This window comes from Oncorhynchus keta, chromosome 30 (assembly GCF_023373465.1).
Source record: "Oncorhynchus keta strain PuntledgeMale-10-30-2019 chromosome 30, Oket_V2, whole genome shotgun sequence".
Classification (NCBI taxonomy): domain Eukaryota; kingdom Metazoa; phylum Chordata; class Actinopteri; order Salmoniformes; family Salmonidae; genus Oncorhynchus; species Oncorhynchus keta.
Window position 1 is genome coordinate 42,234,312 of NC_068450.1, and position 18,781 is coordinate 42,253,092.

Sequence of the window (18,781 nt, forward strand, 5' to 3'; positions counted from 1 at the left end):
GATAGAATGGAGTGGAGTATAATACAATAGAATAGAAAATAATAGAATTCATTATTTCTGTTAGACAAAACTTGCTAATATTTTGTGTCTGGGAATATTTTCATCATGACTTAATTCGAACATTAAGGATGTTTTAACGCTATACCGTAGCCTAACGCCAATGTTTCAGGGCACTCACGCTCCTTTGTTCATTTCTATTTCACTGTACTGCCTGCCCCCTTAAGAGAAAACATTTCAATCTGGGCGTGTTCTCTGCTCCCATTGATTAAGTACGAGCCAAACTCGCGTCTTGCGGTAAAGCACAGCGAACACACCTTCTTTTTAGGCTACGATAATTTATATGCTATTTAAGATAGGCCTGATGTGGTTATTTATTTTTTGATTAATAGTGAGACTTATTGAATAGCAACCGTCATAAACCAAACCTGTGTGGTGCGCGCGTATGATCAGTATTATCGAGATGGTATGAACGTCACTCGGTCAAGGTCCACTCCCGATGCGAGTACCAAGATTGGATTGCTTTCCTATGGCCCGAGAAAATCTGCCGCCAGCATTTTGATCAAATTCAAACAAATTCCATTATTAAAGGGATAATTTGGGAACCTGATTAGTGTTCTATTCTACAAAGGAAGCCCTCTGGCACTGGAAGGTGGCCACGCTGAAAAGAGAACTTTCATTGCCGAAAATATGGATGCATGGATTTTGTGCAAATGTATGAAACAAACGACAAGCAATTAACGCGGATTGCCGAAGAAAGACATTCGTCGCATCAGACTGAATGGACTAAAGGTTTATTGATGGCGCTTGACTAGGCTACCAGATTTAAATCAACAAAAGTTCATTTTTATTTGTATCATATTTGTGAGCTTCTGAGTCATTTGGAATCGCCCGTTTCAGATGTTTTTTTTTTTTAACCATCTCGCGGATGTGATTCTGCCTGTTTACAAGGCAATTGACTTTACCATATCATTGTCGTTTTGAAAGGCAAGGACATATTTCCAATTGGCCTACATACTGTGGCCTTTACACATCATATGTCACTACTGAGTTGAACGTAATCTGTCAGTATGTCGGCGGTAATGATTGCAAGGAAGGTACGAAAATGGGAAAAGCTCCCGGGGAAAAACTCTTTCTGCTGCGATGGACGGGTAATGATGGCCCGGCAGAAAGGCGTCTTCTATCTAACCGTATTTCTCATCGTCGGCACCTGCTCCCTGTTCTTCGCATTCGAGTAAGTATAGTTTAATCTCCAATATTCATTTGGGCGACGATCAAACAATATGTACATAATTAGGGCGTGTTTTCTCAAGAAATCCTGAACATGCACCATCAGTTCAAGTGTCAAATGTTTTCTAGGATGAGGTGCAGGGCCTGCTCCAGCCTTTTAACCCCCCCCCCCCCAAAAAAAATATACATATAATTCAAAAGTGCATTTCCTGCAATTCTACACATTTTTCCATGGGAAGGGAAGCAATATTTGCAATTTTATTACACTTAAAAAAAAATCTGTTATACAGTTACTTCCCTGCAATTCTACCCATTTTGCCATGATTTATGCCATGTTAATGATATCTGATTGAGAGTGACTAGCAAAATCAATAGAGGCCCCTTGGAGTTCAGGGCCTGGTCTGTATTTGGCCATGATTACTATAAATTTAGATAGCTGGCAAGACTACTTGAGTGACTGTCAGTGACTGACATAACATGACAAATTGCTGATGCGCAACCAAATTTCCGACTTGCACCTTGTGTATTCTACAATTCTTAACAGTAAATTGAGACCCCGACTGAGTAAAGGGGGAAAAAAAAGAGTTTATGCCTGGAGCCTAGATGAGGCGCTTTTCCCATAGGCCGGAAAGTCAGATGCAAATAATAACCTGAAGTATGCCTAAAATGTAGGTTATATTTATTAAGTTATGATTGAATAAGATATGATTATTATAATAATGTTATTTGGTGCTTATTTGTCCTCTTTCACACGTGTACAAGTGTGTATTAATATGCGTCTGTGAAATTGATTTGAGAAAATGTGCATATCCCAACTCCCCTGAGACACCCTCAGTGAGTCGGGTCACCGCCAGGGCCTAACATTATCGATGGAGACGCTGAAGCAATTAGGATTCAAACTAGCGACATTTAGGTTACTGGCCCAACGCTTGCTTAAAGCAGACTGTTACCATGGTTACCATGGATATTCAGTCTGAAAGAAGTTTGTTGTTTTGCATTCTCGCTGAAACCACAATACATTTTCCTCCATAAAATGTATGGCATGAAATGTATGATGACCGCGCGTCTTGTGGATTGATACCATTCTCTTTTACGTTTAACTTTGTGGAAAGAAGCTTTTATGGGACTGTTTAATTTACTATAACGCAAACTATGCCGGCTCAATGAATGAATGACGAATTGGCGATAATTGTGCAAGTTACTTCACAATTGAATTTTAAATTAAGCCTAACTGAAGGATGATGGTGAAGAGGTTGATTTTAATTTAGAACAACAATAGTGTCATGATGAGTTTGTCAGCGTTGTAGCTCAGTTGGTAGAGCATGGCGCTTGTAACGCCAGGGTAGTGGGTTCGATTCCCGGGACCACCCATACGTAGAATCTATGCACACATGACTGTGTCGCTTTGGATAAAAGCGTCTGCTAAATGGCATTTATTATTATTATTATTATTATTATTATTATTATTATGTTAATAATTTGACCTTGCGCCTTGTAAGTTGATACCATTCTCTTTAACTTTGTAAAAAGCAGCTGTTACAAGACTGTTTTATCGACTAACTCTATTACTAAAAAATGTATTGTAAGGGAAACGAAAACATGCTATGTGTTGCCGTAGGCCTTTAAGATAATGCAAAATATACCTTTGACTCTATCCATGATGATGAGCGGGGAACAAACGATGCCAGTCAGCTTGCACAGCCGGGCCATAGAAACTATACCGAAACTAATTTCACGTGAATTAGCCTATAGACACGATTACATTGACAATCTGAGTGACAATATTAGCCCTACCAGTTGTCAAATTATACATGGAAAAGATGGGTGCATCTTGTAATTGACAGATGCAAGGAAAGGAGAGTCACTTTATCAGATCCTCCTTCAGAGTCACACGCAGGTAAAACATTTAGATTTCTATAAAGTATCAGAAATGGCATATTCTGCAGTGTCCATGACACCTTTGTAAAAAAAAATATATATATATAAAAACACCTCGAGGTGCAGCTCTGTGAAACGGCTAGCTTAGTTAGCGGTGCGCGCTAAATAGCGTTTCAATCGGTGACGTCACTGGCTCTGAGACCTTGAAGTAGTAGTTCCCCTTGCTCTGCAAGGGGCGTGGCTTTTGTGGAGCGATGGGGTAACGATGCTTCGTGGGTGTCAGTAGTTGATGTGTGCAGAGGGTCCCTGGTTCACGCTCGGGTATGGGTGAGGGGACGGTCTAAAGTTAAACTGTTACACTTCCGTGCATTCAGCACATGACCACTCGCAGGGCAGCATTTCTCTGGCTCCTAAGCAAAAACTAGTAACATAAACATAAACTTAAAAAGCAGTCAGGCACCTAAGAAAACTTGCTAGCTTCTTCCAGACCCAAATGAAAGAACAGCTCACTGAACATTACTCGCCCGAGCAGAGCTGGTTGGGTTATGTTATCCAGAGCGTTGGTGACAGATTGCCTGTTTTATAAATTCAGAGTGTTTCGCTCTCAAAGCATTCAAGCGTACACTGGAAGCTCTGGCCGAGGAGTAAGGTTGATCTGAGCATTCTGACCTCACAACGGCAGTCAAGCACCCAAGATAATTGGCTAGTTTGCTAGCTACTTCCGGACACAATGAGAGAACACCCCACTGACCATTTTACTCACCCTATCAGAGCTGGTTAAGCTGTTATGTTGGAGTTGTTGACTAACTGTGCTGCTGGCAACAATTTAATTGTGCTTTTTTTTTGTCTACGTTTACTGACACCGGCCATATTCAACGGGTGTTGAGCGTTCGTAAATTCATCAGTTATTCTGCGCCCTAGCACACTCAGACGAAAGTCTTTTGTTAACCTCTTCAGGCTCTTCAGACAGGGGCAGTGTTTCATTTTTGGATAAAAAGACGTGCCCGTTTTAAGCGCAATATTTTGTCACGAAAAGATGCTTGACTATGCATGGAATTGATAGCTTTGGAAAGAAAACACTGACGTTTCCAGAGCTGCATAGATTTTCACTGAGTGCCCTAGAACAAAAGCTTCAGGCAAAACCAAGATGTTTCTGCAACCAGGAAATGAACAGGATTTCTGAGGCTACGTTTTGCATTATCTCCTTATATGGCTGTGAATGCGACAGGAATGAGCCTACCCTTTCTATCGTTTCCCCAAGGGGTCTGGAGCATTGTGACGTATTTGCAGGCATATCATTGGAAGATTGACCATAATAGACTACATTTGCCAAGTGTCCGCATGGTGTCCTGCGCAAAACTCAGCTGCTGGTATTTTTCCATGGGATTCTGAGAAAAACCATGCTTCCACGAACGGCATATCAATGAAGAGATATTTGACAAAACACCTTGAGGATTGATTCAAACAACGTTTGCCATGTTTCGGTCGATATTATGGAGTTAATTCAGAAAAAGTTTGACGTTTAGGTGACTGAATTTTCGGTTCGTTTCGGTAGCCAAATGTGTAGTAACAAAACGGAGCGATTTCTCCTACACAAAGAATCTTTCAGGAAAAACTGGACATCTGCTATGTAACTGAGAGTCTCCTCATTGAAACATCTGAAGTTCTTCAAAGGTAAATTATTTTATTTGATTCCTTTGCTGGTTTTTGTGAATATGTTGCGTGCTAAATGCTAAGCTAGCCATCAATACTCTTACACAAATGATTTATTTTCTATGGTTCAAAAGCATATTTTGAAAATCTGAGATGACAGTATTAAGAAAAGGCTAAGCTTGAGATCAGGCATATTTATTTAATTTCATTTGTGATTTTTAGAAATCGTTAACGTTGCGTTATGGTAATGAGCTTGAGGCTGTAGTCACGATACCGGATCCGGGATGGCTCGGCGCAAGAGGTTAAGACATATAGCTAGGGCCTCCCGGGTGGCGCAGGGGTCTAGGGCACTGCATCGCAGTGTTAGCTGTGCCACCAGAGACTCTAACTCCCTGTAAGAGTCTGTAATACCAACATGTTTCAAGCATACCACCATAATCCCTGTGTCCAAGAACACAAAGGTAAGCTGCCTAAATGACTACTGACTCATAGCACTGACTTCTGTAGCCATGAAGTGCTTTGAAAGGTTGGTCATGACTCATATCAACACATTATCCCAGAAACCCTAGACCCACTCCAATTTGCATACCGCCCCAACAGATCCACAGATGATGCAATCTCTATTGCACTCCACACTGCCCTTTCACACCTGGACAAAAGGAACACGTGTGAGAATGCTATTCATGGACTACAGCGCAGCGTTCAACACCATAGTGCCCTCAAAGTCAAAATCAAATCAAATCAAATTTATTTATATAGCCCTTCGTACATCAGCTGATATCTCAAAGTGCTGTACAGAAACCCAGCCTAAAACCCCAAACAGCAAACAATGCAGGTGTAAAAGCACGGTGGCTAGGAAAAACTCCCTAGAAAGGCCAAAACCTAGGAAGAAACCTAGAGAGGAACCGGGCTATGTGGGGTGGCCAGTCCTCTTCTGGCTGTGCCGGGTAGAGATTATAACAGAACATGACCAAGATGTTCAAATGTTCATAAATGACCAGCATGGTCGAATAATAATAAGGCAGAACAGTTGAAACTGGAGCAGCAGCATGGCCAGGTGGACTGGGGACAGCAAGGAGTCCTCATGTCAGGTAGTCCTGGGACATGGTCCTAGGGCCCAGGCCAGTTGGAACTGGAGCAGCAGCATGGCCAGGTGGACTGGGGACAGCAAGGAGTCATCATGTCAGGTAGTCCTGGGGCATGGTCCTAGGGCTCAGGTCCTCCGAGAGAGAGAAAGAAAGAGAGAAGGAGAGAATTAGAGAACGCACACTTAGATTCACACAGGACACCGAATAGGACAGGAGAAGTACTCCAGATATAACAAACTGACCCTAGCCCCCCGACACATAAACTACTCATTACTAAGCTAAGGACCCTGGGACTAAACACTTCCCCTGCAACTGGATCCTGGACATCCTGATGGGCTACCCCTAGGTGTTAAAGGTAGCAACGCTGATCCTCAACATGGGACCCCTCAAGTGTGTGCTCAGCCCCCTCCTGTACTCCCTGTTCACTCATGACTGCACAGGCAGGCACGACTCCCAACACCATCATTAAGTTTGCCAATGACAACAGTGGTAGGCCAGATCACCAACAATGTTGGCAGCCTATAGGGAGGTCAGAGACATGACCATTGGAGGACAACAACCTCTCTGCGGCCCAGTACATCACCCGGGCCAAGCTTCCTGCCATCCAGGACCATTATACTAGGCGGTGTCAGAGGAAGGCCCTAAAAATTGTGACACTAGCCACCCTAGTCATAGACTGTTCTCTCTGCTACCGCACGGCAAGCGAAACAGGAGAGCCAAGTCTAGATCCAAGGGGCTTCTTAACAGCTTCTACCACCAAGCCATAAGACTCCTGAACATCCAATCAAACCCAGACTGTTTGCATTCCCCCTTCTACGCTGCTGCTACTATTTGTTATGTATGCATAGTCACTTAAACTCTACCTACATTTACAGTTGAAGTCTGAAGTTTGCAGACACCTTAGCCAAATACATTTAAACTTTTTCACAATTCCTGACATTTTATCCTAGTAAAATGATAATTTCTTAGGTCAGTTAGGATCAGCACTTTTTTTAAGAATGTGAAATGTCAGAATAATAGTAGATTGATTTTGTCTATTTCTTTCATCACAATACCAGTTGGTCAGAATTTTACATACACAATTAGTATTTGGTAGCATTGCCTTTTTAAAAATTGTTTAACTTGGCTCAAGCGTTTTGGGTAGCCTTCCACAAGCTTACCACAATAAGTTGGGTGAATCTTGGCCCATTGCTCCTGACAGAGCTTGTGTAACTGAGACAGATTTGTAGGCCTCCTTGCTAGGATTGAGGTCAGGGTGTTATGATGGCCACTCCCATACTTTGACTTTGATGTCCTAAAGCCATTTTGACACAACTTTGGAAGTTTGCTTGGGGTCATTGTCCATTTGGAAGACCCATTTGTGACCAAGCTTTAACTTCCTGACTGTCTTGAGATGTTGCTTCAATATATCCACATAATTGTCCTCCCTCATGATGCCATCTATTTTGTGAAGTGCACCAGTCCTTCCCACTGCAAAGCACCCCCACAACAGAACATGATGCTGCCACCCCCGTGCTTCACGGTTGGGATAGTGTTCTTCGGCTTGCAAGCCTCCCCTTTTTTCCTCCAAACGTAACGATGGTTATTATGGTCCAAACAGTTCTATTTTTGTTTCATCAGACCAGAGGACAATACTCCAAAAAGTATGATCTTTGACCCCATGTGCAGTTGCAGTTTTGGAGCAGTGGATTCTTCCTTGCTGAGTGGCCTTTCAGGTTATGTTGATATAGGATTCGTTTTACTGTGGATATAGATACTTGTATACCTGTTTCCTCCAGCATCTTCACAAAGGTCCTTTGTTGTTGTTCTGGGTTTGATTTGCACAATTCGCACCAATTGCTCCCAAGGATGAACCAGACTTGTGGAGGTCTACAATTGTTTTTCTGAGCTCTTTTGATTTTCATATGATGTCAAGCAAAGAGGCACTGAGTTTGTAGGTAGGCCTTGAAATACATCCACAGGTACACCTCCAATTGACTCAAATGATGTCAATTAGCCTAACAGAAGCTTCTAAAGCCATGACATCACATTTTCTGGATTTTTCCAAACTGTTTAACAGCACAGTCAACTTTAGTGTATGTAAGCATCTGACCCACTGCAATTGTGATACAGTTAATTATAAGTGAAATCTCTGTAAACAATTGTTTGATAAATTACTTGTGTCATACACACAGATGTCCTAACCTACTTGCCAAAACTATAGTTTGTTAACAAGAAATTTGTGGAGTGGTTGAAAAACGAGTTTTAATGACTCCAACCTAAGTGTGTGTAATCTTCCGACTTCAACTGTACATATTGCTTCAATTACCTTCGACACCGGTGCCTCCGCACATTGACTCTGTACTGGTACCCCCTGTATGTAGCCTCACTTGTTATTTTACTGCTGCTCCTTAATTATTTATTACTTTTATCTCTTTTTGGGGGTATTTTCTTAACTGCATTGTTGGTGAAGTGCTTGTGAGTAACCATTACTGCATTACGGCGCATGTGACAAATACAATTTGATTTGATTATTCTAAAATTGTTAAAGATTTTTTTTTTACTCAGCACTCTACACATAATACCCCATAACGACTAAGCGAAAAGGTAAAACAAAACAACAGATACCTTATTTACGTAAGTATTCATACCCTTTGCTATGAGACTCGAAATTGAGCTCAGTTGCATCCTGTTTCCGTTAAGCATCATTGATGTTTCTACAACTTGACTGGAGTCCACCTGTGGTAAATTCAATTGATTAGACATGATTTGAAATGGCGCACACCTGTGTCAGAGCTACGGTGAAGCATGGTGGTGGCAGTATCATGCTGTGGGGATGTTTTTCAGTGTCCGGTACTAGGAGACTAGCTGGGATCGAGGCAAGGATGAACGTAACAAAGTACAGTGAGATCCTTGATGAAAACCTGCTCAGGACCTCAGACTGTGGTGACAGTTTTAGAATAAGGCTATAACGTAACAAATTGTGGATAAAGTCTAGGTCTGAATACTGTACATATGCACTGTACATATCTACCTCAATTACCTCGTACCCCTGCACAGCGACTCTGTACTGGTACCTGGTGTATATAGCCAAGTTATCGTTACTAATTGTGTATTTATTCCTCGTTATTATTCTTCTCTCTGCATTGTTGGGAAGTGCCTGTAAGTAAGCATTTCACTGTTAGTCTAAGCCTGTTTACGAAGCAAGGGACAAATAACTTTTGGGATTTTGATGATATTCTAGCCGATGGACTCAATTTTCACTATGTAATTCCACTAGACAGGGACCATTACTGCTAAGCTACTGGACCTAATGTAATCATCTAGTGGACTGCTGAGGAGCTGCGGTAGTGGCTGCAGACTGCAGCTTCCTGTAGCCTCTGGGGCTACTGTGAGTGCCAAGCCCTTTCCATCTCTGTGTGCACTCACTGGGAGTTTGGGTTGTGTTAATTAGGCACCACATGGAAGAAAACGGACTGAAACTAGGAGGGACTTTCTGGACTCCAATCAATAATCTATTTTACGTTGCAAAGCGTTTTAAAACATTTTGCCCTAATGAACATACCAAGTTCTCAGCTGAGTCCCCACAGAGGGAACCGTTGTCCGCCCCCAGGGCCAGAGTTGAGACTGATACCGATTCCACTAGCTTAGCGCCTGAGGTTGGACCAGGCCCAACAATGACTAATGGCGAGAGTGTTGTTAGCGTTTAGCACGCTACGTTCATATTACAATTGTCCCTCATGGGGGGACGCCTGAATATTAACATGGATATTGCGCTGGGGAACAGGGGCTGTAATTCAAAACTCCATTACGGAGCAATTTGAGACGTATCTATTCTAGCCCTGTGATGGGCTAATGGAAATTTGCTGATGATAGGCACAGTGGTTTTGATGCTTTTCAAGAGTCATGTTTGATTGATTAGCTTACTACCACTAACCAACAGCTACAGGCACTCTATTAGAAACTGAGAAGTGATACCTGGGATTTTTCACTTGCACTATAATATATATTTTAAGAGATTAAGAGATGTCTGACATGGATTTCGAAATCTTTTAAAATGGCATCGATCATGGGTCCAAAAAAAGTCCATCTTCACCTAAAGAGATGTCTCTACTTAGATTCCCATGGATCTAGCGTTGTCCCATGTGCTGTATGTATGTGCATGACAATAGCGGAGTTTGGCGACAGCACATTGTGGCGCAAGGCTGCCATGGATAATCTATGGGATAGATTCTTCATCTGGAAACGGGGAGCGTCTCTGATTCTGGTTGGTGTCTGGCAAAGGTTTGACATTCCTAATTTAGCAAGAATGTTACTAAACTAGTTTAACTGGAGTAGTGTGCGTTCACGGAAACTGCTTTTGGTGGCTGTGCTTTCATGGTTTTACACCAATAAGAGACCGGTCAATATAATCATCATTGGGGCGGCAGGGTAGCCGAGTGTTTATAGAGAGTTGGACGAGTAACCGGAAGGTTGCAAGTTCAAATCCCCGAGCTGACAAGGTACAAATCTGTCGTTCTGCCCCTGAACAGGCAGTTAATCCACTGTTCCTAGGCCGTCATTAAATAAGAATTTGTTCTTAACTGACTTGCCTAGTTAAATAAAGGTAAAATAAAAATTGGTTTAGCATCTTCTCTGCACTGAATACATACATTTTTCAGAAGAAAACGGTGTGAAACTGAGGTCTTATCTGAACTTTTTCATTAAGAAATTCTCATTTTTCTTTTTCCAAAAACGTTTTTGAAAAGTTTTGCTTTGTGTAGTCCTAATGAACTTGCCTGACCGCTCATCCTGAATTGAATTCCGCTGCCATCCTAGAAGTTGTTTGTGCAGACCTCCCAAAATGAGCGGCAATATTCAAAACAAATGAATCAGCGATTTGGAGTCTCTGAACAGTCTAACCATTTCAGACTATCAAAGTTCTGTTTCGAGGACCAATCAGAACGGTCGATTGTGTTTTGCATTCTAGAAAATGTCAGGGAGGAAAGCCAATCCAGACTCATCGTGGAGAAAAAAACGCTAGTTTGGCTGGAGCAATGTGGATGGGTAGTCAGGTTACTAATAAACACAAACTACTTCTGACAGCTCAAGGCCAACAACTTCAGTGGAATTCTATGATTGCATTACACTCTGATCTCTCATCTTTGTTCTCCACCCACTAACTTTCCTTCCCTTGGGAATCAATTCACTGCTTTAGGGCCCTTCCTTTTAATGTGGATTTAGGATTAGAAAGAAGCAACAAGGCATAGATGGGGGAACAGAGAAGCAGTGTCTTCACGAGTGGGCTGGACCCAGTCCAACAACAACCAACCAACCGGGTAGCCCTCTTATTACTAATCTCCAACCATCAGCAGTCCGGCGAGAGCGCCTACCCCCGAAGAGTAGCTACCCCTGAACAGCTACCCCCGAAGAGTAGCTGCCCCTGAACAGCTACCCCTGAAGAGTAGCTGTGCTAAATTGCGGAAATGAGCAACAAGCACACAACAGATGAGCCAAATTGGTAGAAGCCATTGATAGGATGAAGCAGTCTTTTCCCGGCGTTGATTCATATAATAGGATTCACGGCTCGTGTGGTCTTTGTACGTGGGCTTACTATTTCCTCAGTGCCCCTGCTCAGTAACATTTCACCATTTTGTTTATAATAGAATTTCAGACATGCATTTCAGTGGCGTTTGTGCTTTGAATGGGAGCTTACCTCTGTGGCAGAGAGCAGGGTTGTGTTTATTAGGGCATGTTTTTAAACAGAAAATGGAAATTAGCATTTCTTATTGGACTAGGTTCCTCAGTTTGTCGGTTTTCTTCCATTTGGTACCGAATGAACAGGCTCAGGCTTTGATAGCAGTAGTGATGTGTGAGTAAATTCACTGGGGGAAGCCAATCCAGGGGAAAAAAGCCAAATTACAACCTGTGTTGTGATAATTGAGTTGTTTGCTCTATAATCTGTTAGTACATATGTCTTGACACCGTGATTCATGACATGACTATATTTCTGTATCGACCTCGCTTTGTGCACGAGGGCATTGCCATGCGGAAACAGGAAAGGGCCTTCCCCAAAACTGTTGCCACAAAGTTGGAAGCACAGAATCGTCTAGAATGTTCTATGCTATAGCGTTAAGTTTTCCCTTCACTGGAACTAAGTGGCCTATCCCGAACCACGAAAAAACTGCCCCAGACCATTATTCCTCCTTAAACAAACTTCACAGTTGGCACTATCCATTATGGTAGGTAGCGTTCTCCTGGCATCCGCCAAACACCGATTTAGTCCGTCGGACTGCCAGATGAAGGGCTATTCATCCCTCCAGAGAACGTTTCCACTGCTCCAGACTCCAATGGCGGCGAGCATTTACACCACTTCTGCCGACGCTTGGCATCGCACATGGTGGTCTTAGGCTTGTGTACAGCTGCTCGGCCATGGAAACCCGTTTCGTGAAGCTCCCGACTAACAGTTATTGTGCTGAAGTTGCCTCCAAATGCAGTTTGGAATGAGATGTTCGACTAGCAGGTCTCCACATACTTTTGGTTATGTAGTGTACATTCAGCCCCTTGCGAATTGTGTGAAACACAGAGATGAAACACAAAATAATATTTTCTGGGTAAGCCTGGCTTCCCTTGGCATCCATGCATACATGCCAGTTTTTTAGTCATTTAGCTCTCTGAACTGAAGGCCTGGCTGTGTGTCCTCATGGACCTGCTTACTGTGCCTGTGATGTTCCACAGCTCAGCTCTCCAGAGGGGGAGTGTGAGTGATGAAGCAGGAGCATGGCACACAAGGGCAGTGTATCATCTGTGTTTGCCCATGTAACTGAGAGCGAGAGCATGTGTGTGTCCTGTGTAGGGGGGTGTATGGCGTCCGGGGTGTGTACCTAGCCTAGCAGAGCGTTGCTTGTCAGCTCCCTCATATATTTTGTGTGTGACGAGGAAGGAGGGTGAGAGAGAAGAGCACTGCCAAGTGCTGACCTTGCAGTCTGACTCTGGCCAGAGGATCTAGTAACAGGCCCCAAGGTCTCCCAGGCATCTATTTCATTCTTTCTCTCGCTTTCTCCTGCCTGCGTTCTTGCTCATATCTGCTTGTTTGTTTTAACATCCTTGTGGGGACCAAAAAATGGATTCCAATTTTTTTTCCATTAAGCCCTGAAACTAAATCTAACCTCTCATTGTAACACTCCCTAATTGTAAACCTTCTGGATTTTCATTCATTTGTCTGTTTCCCTGTCTAATAAACACGAGCCATGCAGTAAAATCCCTAATTTATATTCAGCTTCTTGGAAACCATTCTGCATCTAGCTCCAATAACAATAAGCATGGTTGTGTTCAGTAGGGCACAATGTAACACCATTTCTAAAACGGGAAATTAAAATGATTCGTCAAGGTTTTTGTGCCTAATGAACATAACCCAGTCAATGCGCTTATTTTTTTATTTATTCAGCTGGGAAAACCTACTGTATCTACTTCCAATAACAATGAAATGGAGTCTTTGTTGACTAAAAGCTTGCTTGTTAAAGGTTGTGTGTTTATGTGAATTTGAGTGAAATTATCCTGTTCGTATCTGTACTTCAATACAAGCAGGCGAGCTAGGGACGCACACTTAATACATATTTGCCTCCTCATCAAAGTGCTATGTAATGGATGACAGCTGCTACTATTATCCCAAGAGATGTCTTCTGTCTGATGTCAAATTTTAAAGGCCTGGACTCAGGTGCGCGTACTGCCTCGTAGCCACTTTAGCAGCATTTTGAGTCTTACGGTTTCAGTCCCTTCCCAATTTGCAGATCAATGTGTATTACATCTCAAATGGTCAGAAGTAGTGCACTGTCAGGGATAGGGTGCTATTTGGGACACAACCAATGTTTTGCAGTTGCTTGTTGGGCCCTTTAGTATTGTGGAAAATCTGTTCCTTTTCCCTCTCTCTGTCAGAGGTCACTGGTGTGGTATTTCATGTTTCTGGAATCAAATTGTTGTTATCTGATTAATTCAACACTTTGTTCTGCTCCACTGTGTTACAACTTTTTGTTGCTGATTCAACTTTTTTTCTGACCTAAGATCAGACCGTTTTCAATTCCGAACGCACATAAATTAAGATTGTCCTTAAGTTTACTAAACAATTGTGTTGTCTTAAGTTCATTATTCAGCTTTAATGTAATTTTATGCCACTAAAATGCACCTTTACTGTAGGTTGGGATTATTTCTTATTGTTTTAAAGGGGTGTTTCCAGCCAGCACTTTGTCTTGTGGCCATAGCTGAAAGTCTCAAGCAAATATGTCAGGAGGATAACTGGGCACACGCATTGTGGAAAGTTCATGTAGAAATATACTATCTAGAACAAACATGAAGGAATCGTGTACTACTGAACGTGTTGAGATGACTGTGAATGAGATCACTGGGGCCTCTATGGAACTATTTCCTGTGGGCATCTGAAAGAGAGAAGCAGCCAATTGTAATTTGTGGGCTCTTTCTCTCCAGTGCCCAAGAAAGAAAGAAAGAGAGTGAGACAGAGGGAGAAAGTTGTGGGCAGACATCCTTACAAAAGATGTAAGTTTCACAGCTGTCCCACTGCAGATCTGCTAGCGCAGCATTACGGTACACAATTCAATGGTATTGTGATTTCACTTCCGCCCCCGACGGGCGGCTAAAGTTAAGACTGGGTAGGAAGTAGTTAGGCATGACATATCCCTCTGATGCTCAGGCATGGTGGTGTTGCTCAGCATGAGGACTACTAATATTTGAAGTCTGCAACATCTCTACTTTAGAGTTCCACTTGTGAAGTATATGATGGGCCAGTTTCCCAGACACAGTTTTAGCCTAGTCCTGGGTTAAAATGCATGCTCAATATAGTGGGGCAAAAAAGTATTTTGTCAGCCACAAATTGTGCATTCTCCCACTTAAAAACGATGAGAGAGGCCTGTAAAACTTTTGTTATTGACCAAATACTTATTTTCCACCATAATTTGCAAATAAATTAATAAAAAATCCTACAATGTGATTTTCTGGATTTTTTTCTTCTCATTTTGTCTGTCATAGTTGAAGTGTACCTATGATGAAAATTACAGGCCTCATCTTTTTAAGTGGGAAAACTTGCACAATTGGTGGCTGACTAAATACATTTTTGCCACACTGTAAACGGTTGTTTTGTCCAAGAGTGGGTGTAATCTACGTTCAGGAAATGGGGCAGATACAGTTGAAGTCGGAAGTTTCCATAAACTTAGGTGGAGAAATTAAAATTCGTCTTTCAACCACTCCACAAATTTCTTGTTAACAAACTAGTGGTTTGGCAAGTCTGTTAGGACATCCACTGTGTGCATGACGCAAGTAATTTATCAAAAAATTGTTTACAGACAGATTATTTCACTTATAATTCACTGTATTACAATTCCAGTGGGTCAGATGTTTACATACACTAAATTGACTGCCTTTAAACGGCTTGGAAAATGCCAGAAAATGTGATGTCATGGCTTTTGAAGCTTCTGATAGGCTAATTGACATAATTTGAGTCAATTGGTGTACCTGTGGATGTATTTCAAGGCCTACCTTCAAACTCAGTGCCTCTTTGCATGAACTTATGGGAAGATCAAAAGAAATCAGCCAAGACCTCAGAAAAACAATTGTAGACCTCCAAATCTGGTTCATCCTTGGGAGCAATTTCCAAAAGCCTAAAGGTACCACGTTCATCTGTACAAACAAGGGTACACAACTATAAACACCATGGGACCACACAGCCATCATACCGCTCAGGAAGGAGACTCGTTCTGTCTCCTAGAGATGAATGTACTTTGTTGCGAAATGTGCAAATCAAACCCAGAACAACAGCAAAGGACCTTGTGAAGATGCTGGAGGAAACAGGTACACAAGTATCTATATCCACAGTAAAACAGGTCCTATATCGACACAACCTGAAACCATAATCGCCATTAAAAAAAAGCCAGACTACGGTTTGCAACTGCACATGGGGACAAAGATCGTAATTTTGGGAGAAATGTCCTCTGGTCTGATGAAACAAAAATAGAACTGTTTGGCCATAATGACCATTATGTTTTGAGGAAAAAGGGGGAGGCTGGCAAGTTGAACACCATCCCAAATGTGAAGCACGGGGGTGGCAGCATCATGTTGTGGGGGTGCTTTGCTGCAGGAGGGACTGGTACACTTCACAAAATAGATGGCATCCTAAGGTAGGAAAATTATGTGGATATATTGAAGCAACATCTTAAGACATCAGTCAGGAAGTTAAAGCTTGGTCGCAAATGGGTCTTCCAAGTGGACAATGACCCCAGGCATACTTCCAAAGTTGTGGACAAAATGGCTTAAGAACAACAAACGTCAAGCTAGTAGAGTGGCCATCACAGAGCCCTGATCTCAATCCCGTAGAACATTTATGGGCAGAACTGAAAAGGCGTGTGCGAGAAAGGAGGCCTACAAACCTGACTCAGTTGCACCAGCTCTGTCAGGAGGAATGGGCCAACATTCACCCAACTTATTGTGGGAAGCTTGTGGAAGGCTACCTGAAACGCTTGAGCTAAGTTAAGCAATTTAAAGGCAATGCTACCCAATACTAATTGAGTGTATGTAAACTTCTGACCCACTGTGAATGTGATGAAAGAAATAGAAGCTGAAATGAATAATTCTCTACTATTATTCTGACATTTCACATTCTTAAAAATAACTGACCTCGGACAGGGAATTTTTACTAGGATTAAATGTCAGGAAGTGTCAAAACTGAGTTTAAATGTATTTGGCTAAGGCGTATGTAAACTTCCGACTTCAACTATGTCTCCAACTTTGATAATTGAGCCCGTTTCATCGACACCTCAACACGAAGGGAACAGTTCTTGTTACTTAACGAGTCCTGTACATATCCTCTCCCCTGTGTGTGTGTGTGTGTGTGTGTGAAGTTCAATGGTTCAAAGTCTAGATTAGAGGGCCCTCATGCAAATGTCCCTTCCCCTCCAGTAGTTAAAAGTTGGATGTGAACTTCTCACTCTGCATCAGTTAGCTATTCTAATTGGTACCAGGTAAGGGTGGTGCCTTTGCATTGCAAACATTTCCAGGGGTGATATGTTATCTCTGCTTCCAAGAATTTGCTGTTACAAGCTCAGCCTCATGTGTTTAGGAAAGTGTGTGATACCTTTTACAGGGTTCATAGCATGCATGATGGGCTATTGGTAAAATTCTAAAGGGATAGAGCAGCGAAATTACAGATTTAGATACCGGTATCTTAAATGAATTGTGTTGCTCAATGACTCGATTCATTTAAATGTATGTTTTAGTGTGACGTTCCAAATGCCTCTATCGCAAGAATCAGGGTTTTTATATATTTTTGGGTCCCAGTGAGGTAGAGGAAGAACAAACAAAATAATTTATTAAGAGAATATATTAAGAATTACATTAAATAATCTTTCGATTTCCCAGAGGCAAATAACACTGAACTACGAATCTGAACGTGAGTTGACTACGCTGTTGACGTAATAATAACATGGACATGCTTAAATGTGACCACATTTTTTTGGGAGTGCCAGAACACATTTTCAATGTTGTGGTGTTTTAATCAATAGTAGAGCTGTAGCCACTGAATTTAGTTCTCTCTTCTCTGACTGGTGTAGTTATGTTGGGATTATGTCCGGTCCTTTAAACATTTTTTTTTAGCTTTTTCTCTGCATTTTATATCGGTCCTTTTCGGTGGATTAAACGTTGATACAAATATTATCATTCTATATCGGTCAACTGATTTTTAAATCGTTCAGGCTCTAAGAGCCACCCAAAGCCAAATTTATGGCTCTGGTACCACACTGGTTTTGGCTACTGGTAATGTCCAGGAATTCCAGGTGATGACAGTGTGACTAGAATGCTCAACCATTCATCAGTGCTGGAATTATACATAATTGAGAGACTGCGAGAGGGCTGAGACCAAGCTTCCTTATCCTGCCTCCCTCTCCGTTCTCTTTATTCACTTCCTGTCCTCTGTCTGTGACTCTGCAGTAAGCAAGCTCTAGGCAACTGTCTCAGGGCTCGAACCAGTGGAAATCTATATTGATTGGATGGATCTCTCCCTTATCATTTTTTTCCCATTTAGTGTAGAAAAGGAAGCCTGGTCCCAGATCTGTTTGTGCGGTCTTGCCAACTCATATGGTTGTTGTCAAGGCAAAGGAGTTGAACACACCGCAAAAAAAGATCTGGAACCAGGTACTGGGGGAAACTTATCGGACCTGTCCTGCAAGTATGGCACCAGTATGCAAACGTACCCGTCTAATCTACATAGCGCCTTTTTGCTCTACTAAGAGTTAAAAGGAATGCGTCCTGAAATCAAGTCCATTTCCATAATGTGAAAGGAACATTGTTACCTTGTATTTTGTTGGCTCACTCTTGTACACTGGAGCTACACCCCTCCCCTTAACCTCTTCCTCACTCTTACAGTATGTTTCCACTGTGGTGTAGGACAGTGTTTGAGTCAGCATAAAATGGCACCCAAATAAAAAGAGGAAATTGAACATTTTAAATGGGAACTGAAAATGACAGTCGGTGCCTTGGGGCTTAGATCACAACAGCATTTGTAACAGACTGAGTGGGGAGAATGTTTGTTTTTGAACTAGAAAGAATCTTCTTGGATTGATAATGTTTTGGGATTTTGTCTGGAGATCCAGTCTTTAGAAATCTGGTGTTTTGAAAAAATGATTTCCTTTTTACATACCTCTTGCATAATCAAACCTATATCCTGTTACACCAGGGTTTCGGTCGTCCGGACCTCAAGGTGTGCACATTTTTGTTTTTTGCTCTAGCACTACACAGCTGATTTTTCAACTATTCATCAGGTAGTGTTATGGCAAAAAAAACAAATGTGCCCTTTGGGGATCCCGAGGACCGAGTTTGGGAAACTCTGCATTACACCATTTTGCTCACAGGCACTGTGAAAAACACTCATGATGACTCATCACCCATGCGCTGTCTAACATGCAATACTTTGTCCTGTC

At 42.1% G+C, this 18,781-nt stretch overlaps 1 protein-coding gene across 1 annotated transcript in view; it reads left to right on the top strand.

Moving 5' to 3' along the window:
- The first annotated feature begins 269 nt into the window (after positions 1–269).
- Positions 270–18,781, top strand: part of LOC118363617 (palmitoyltransferase ZDHHC9-like) — a 44,194-nt gene continuing 25,682 nt past the window's right edge. Inside the window, exon 1 of the mRNA XM_052488451.1 lies at positions 270–1,231. Coding sequence (XP_052344411.1) covers positions 1,068–1,231 — 164 coding nt within the window. The 5' untranslated portion in view covers positions 270–1,067. The remainder of the gene's footprint in view (positions 1,232–18,781) is intronic.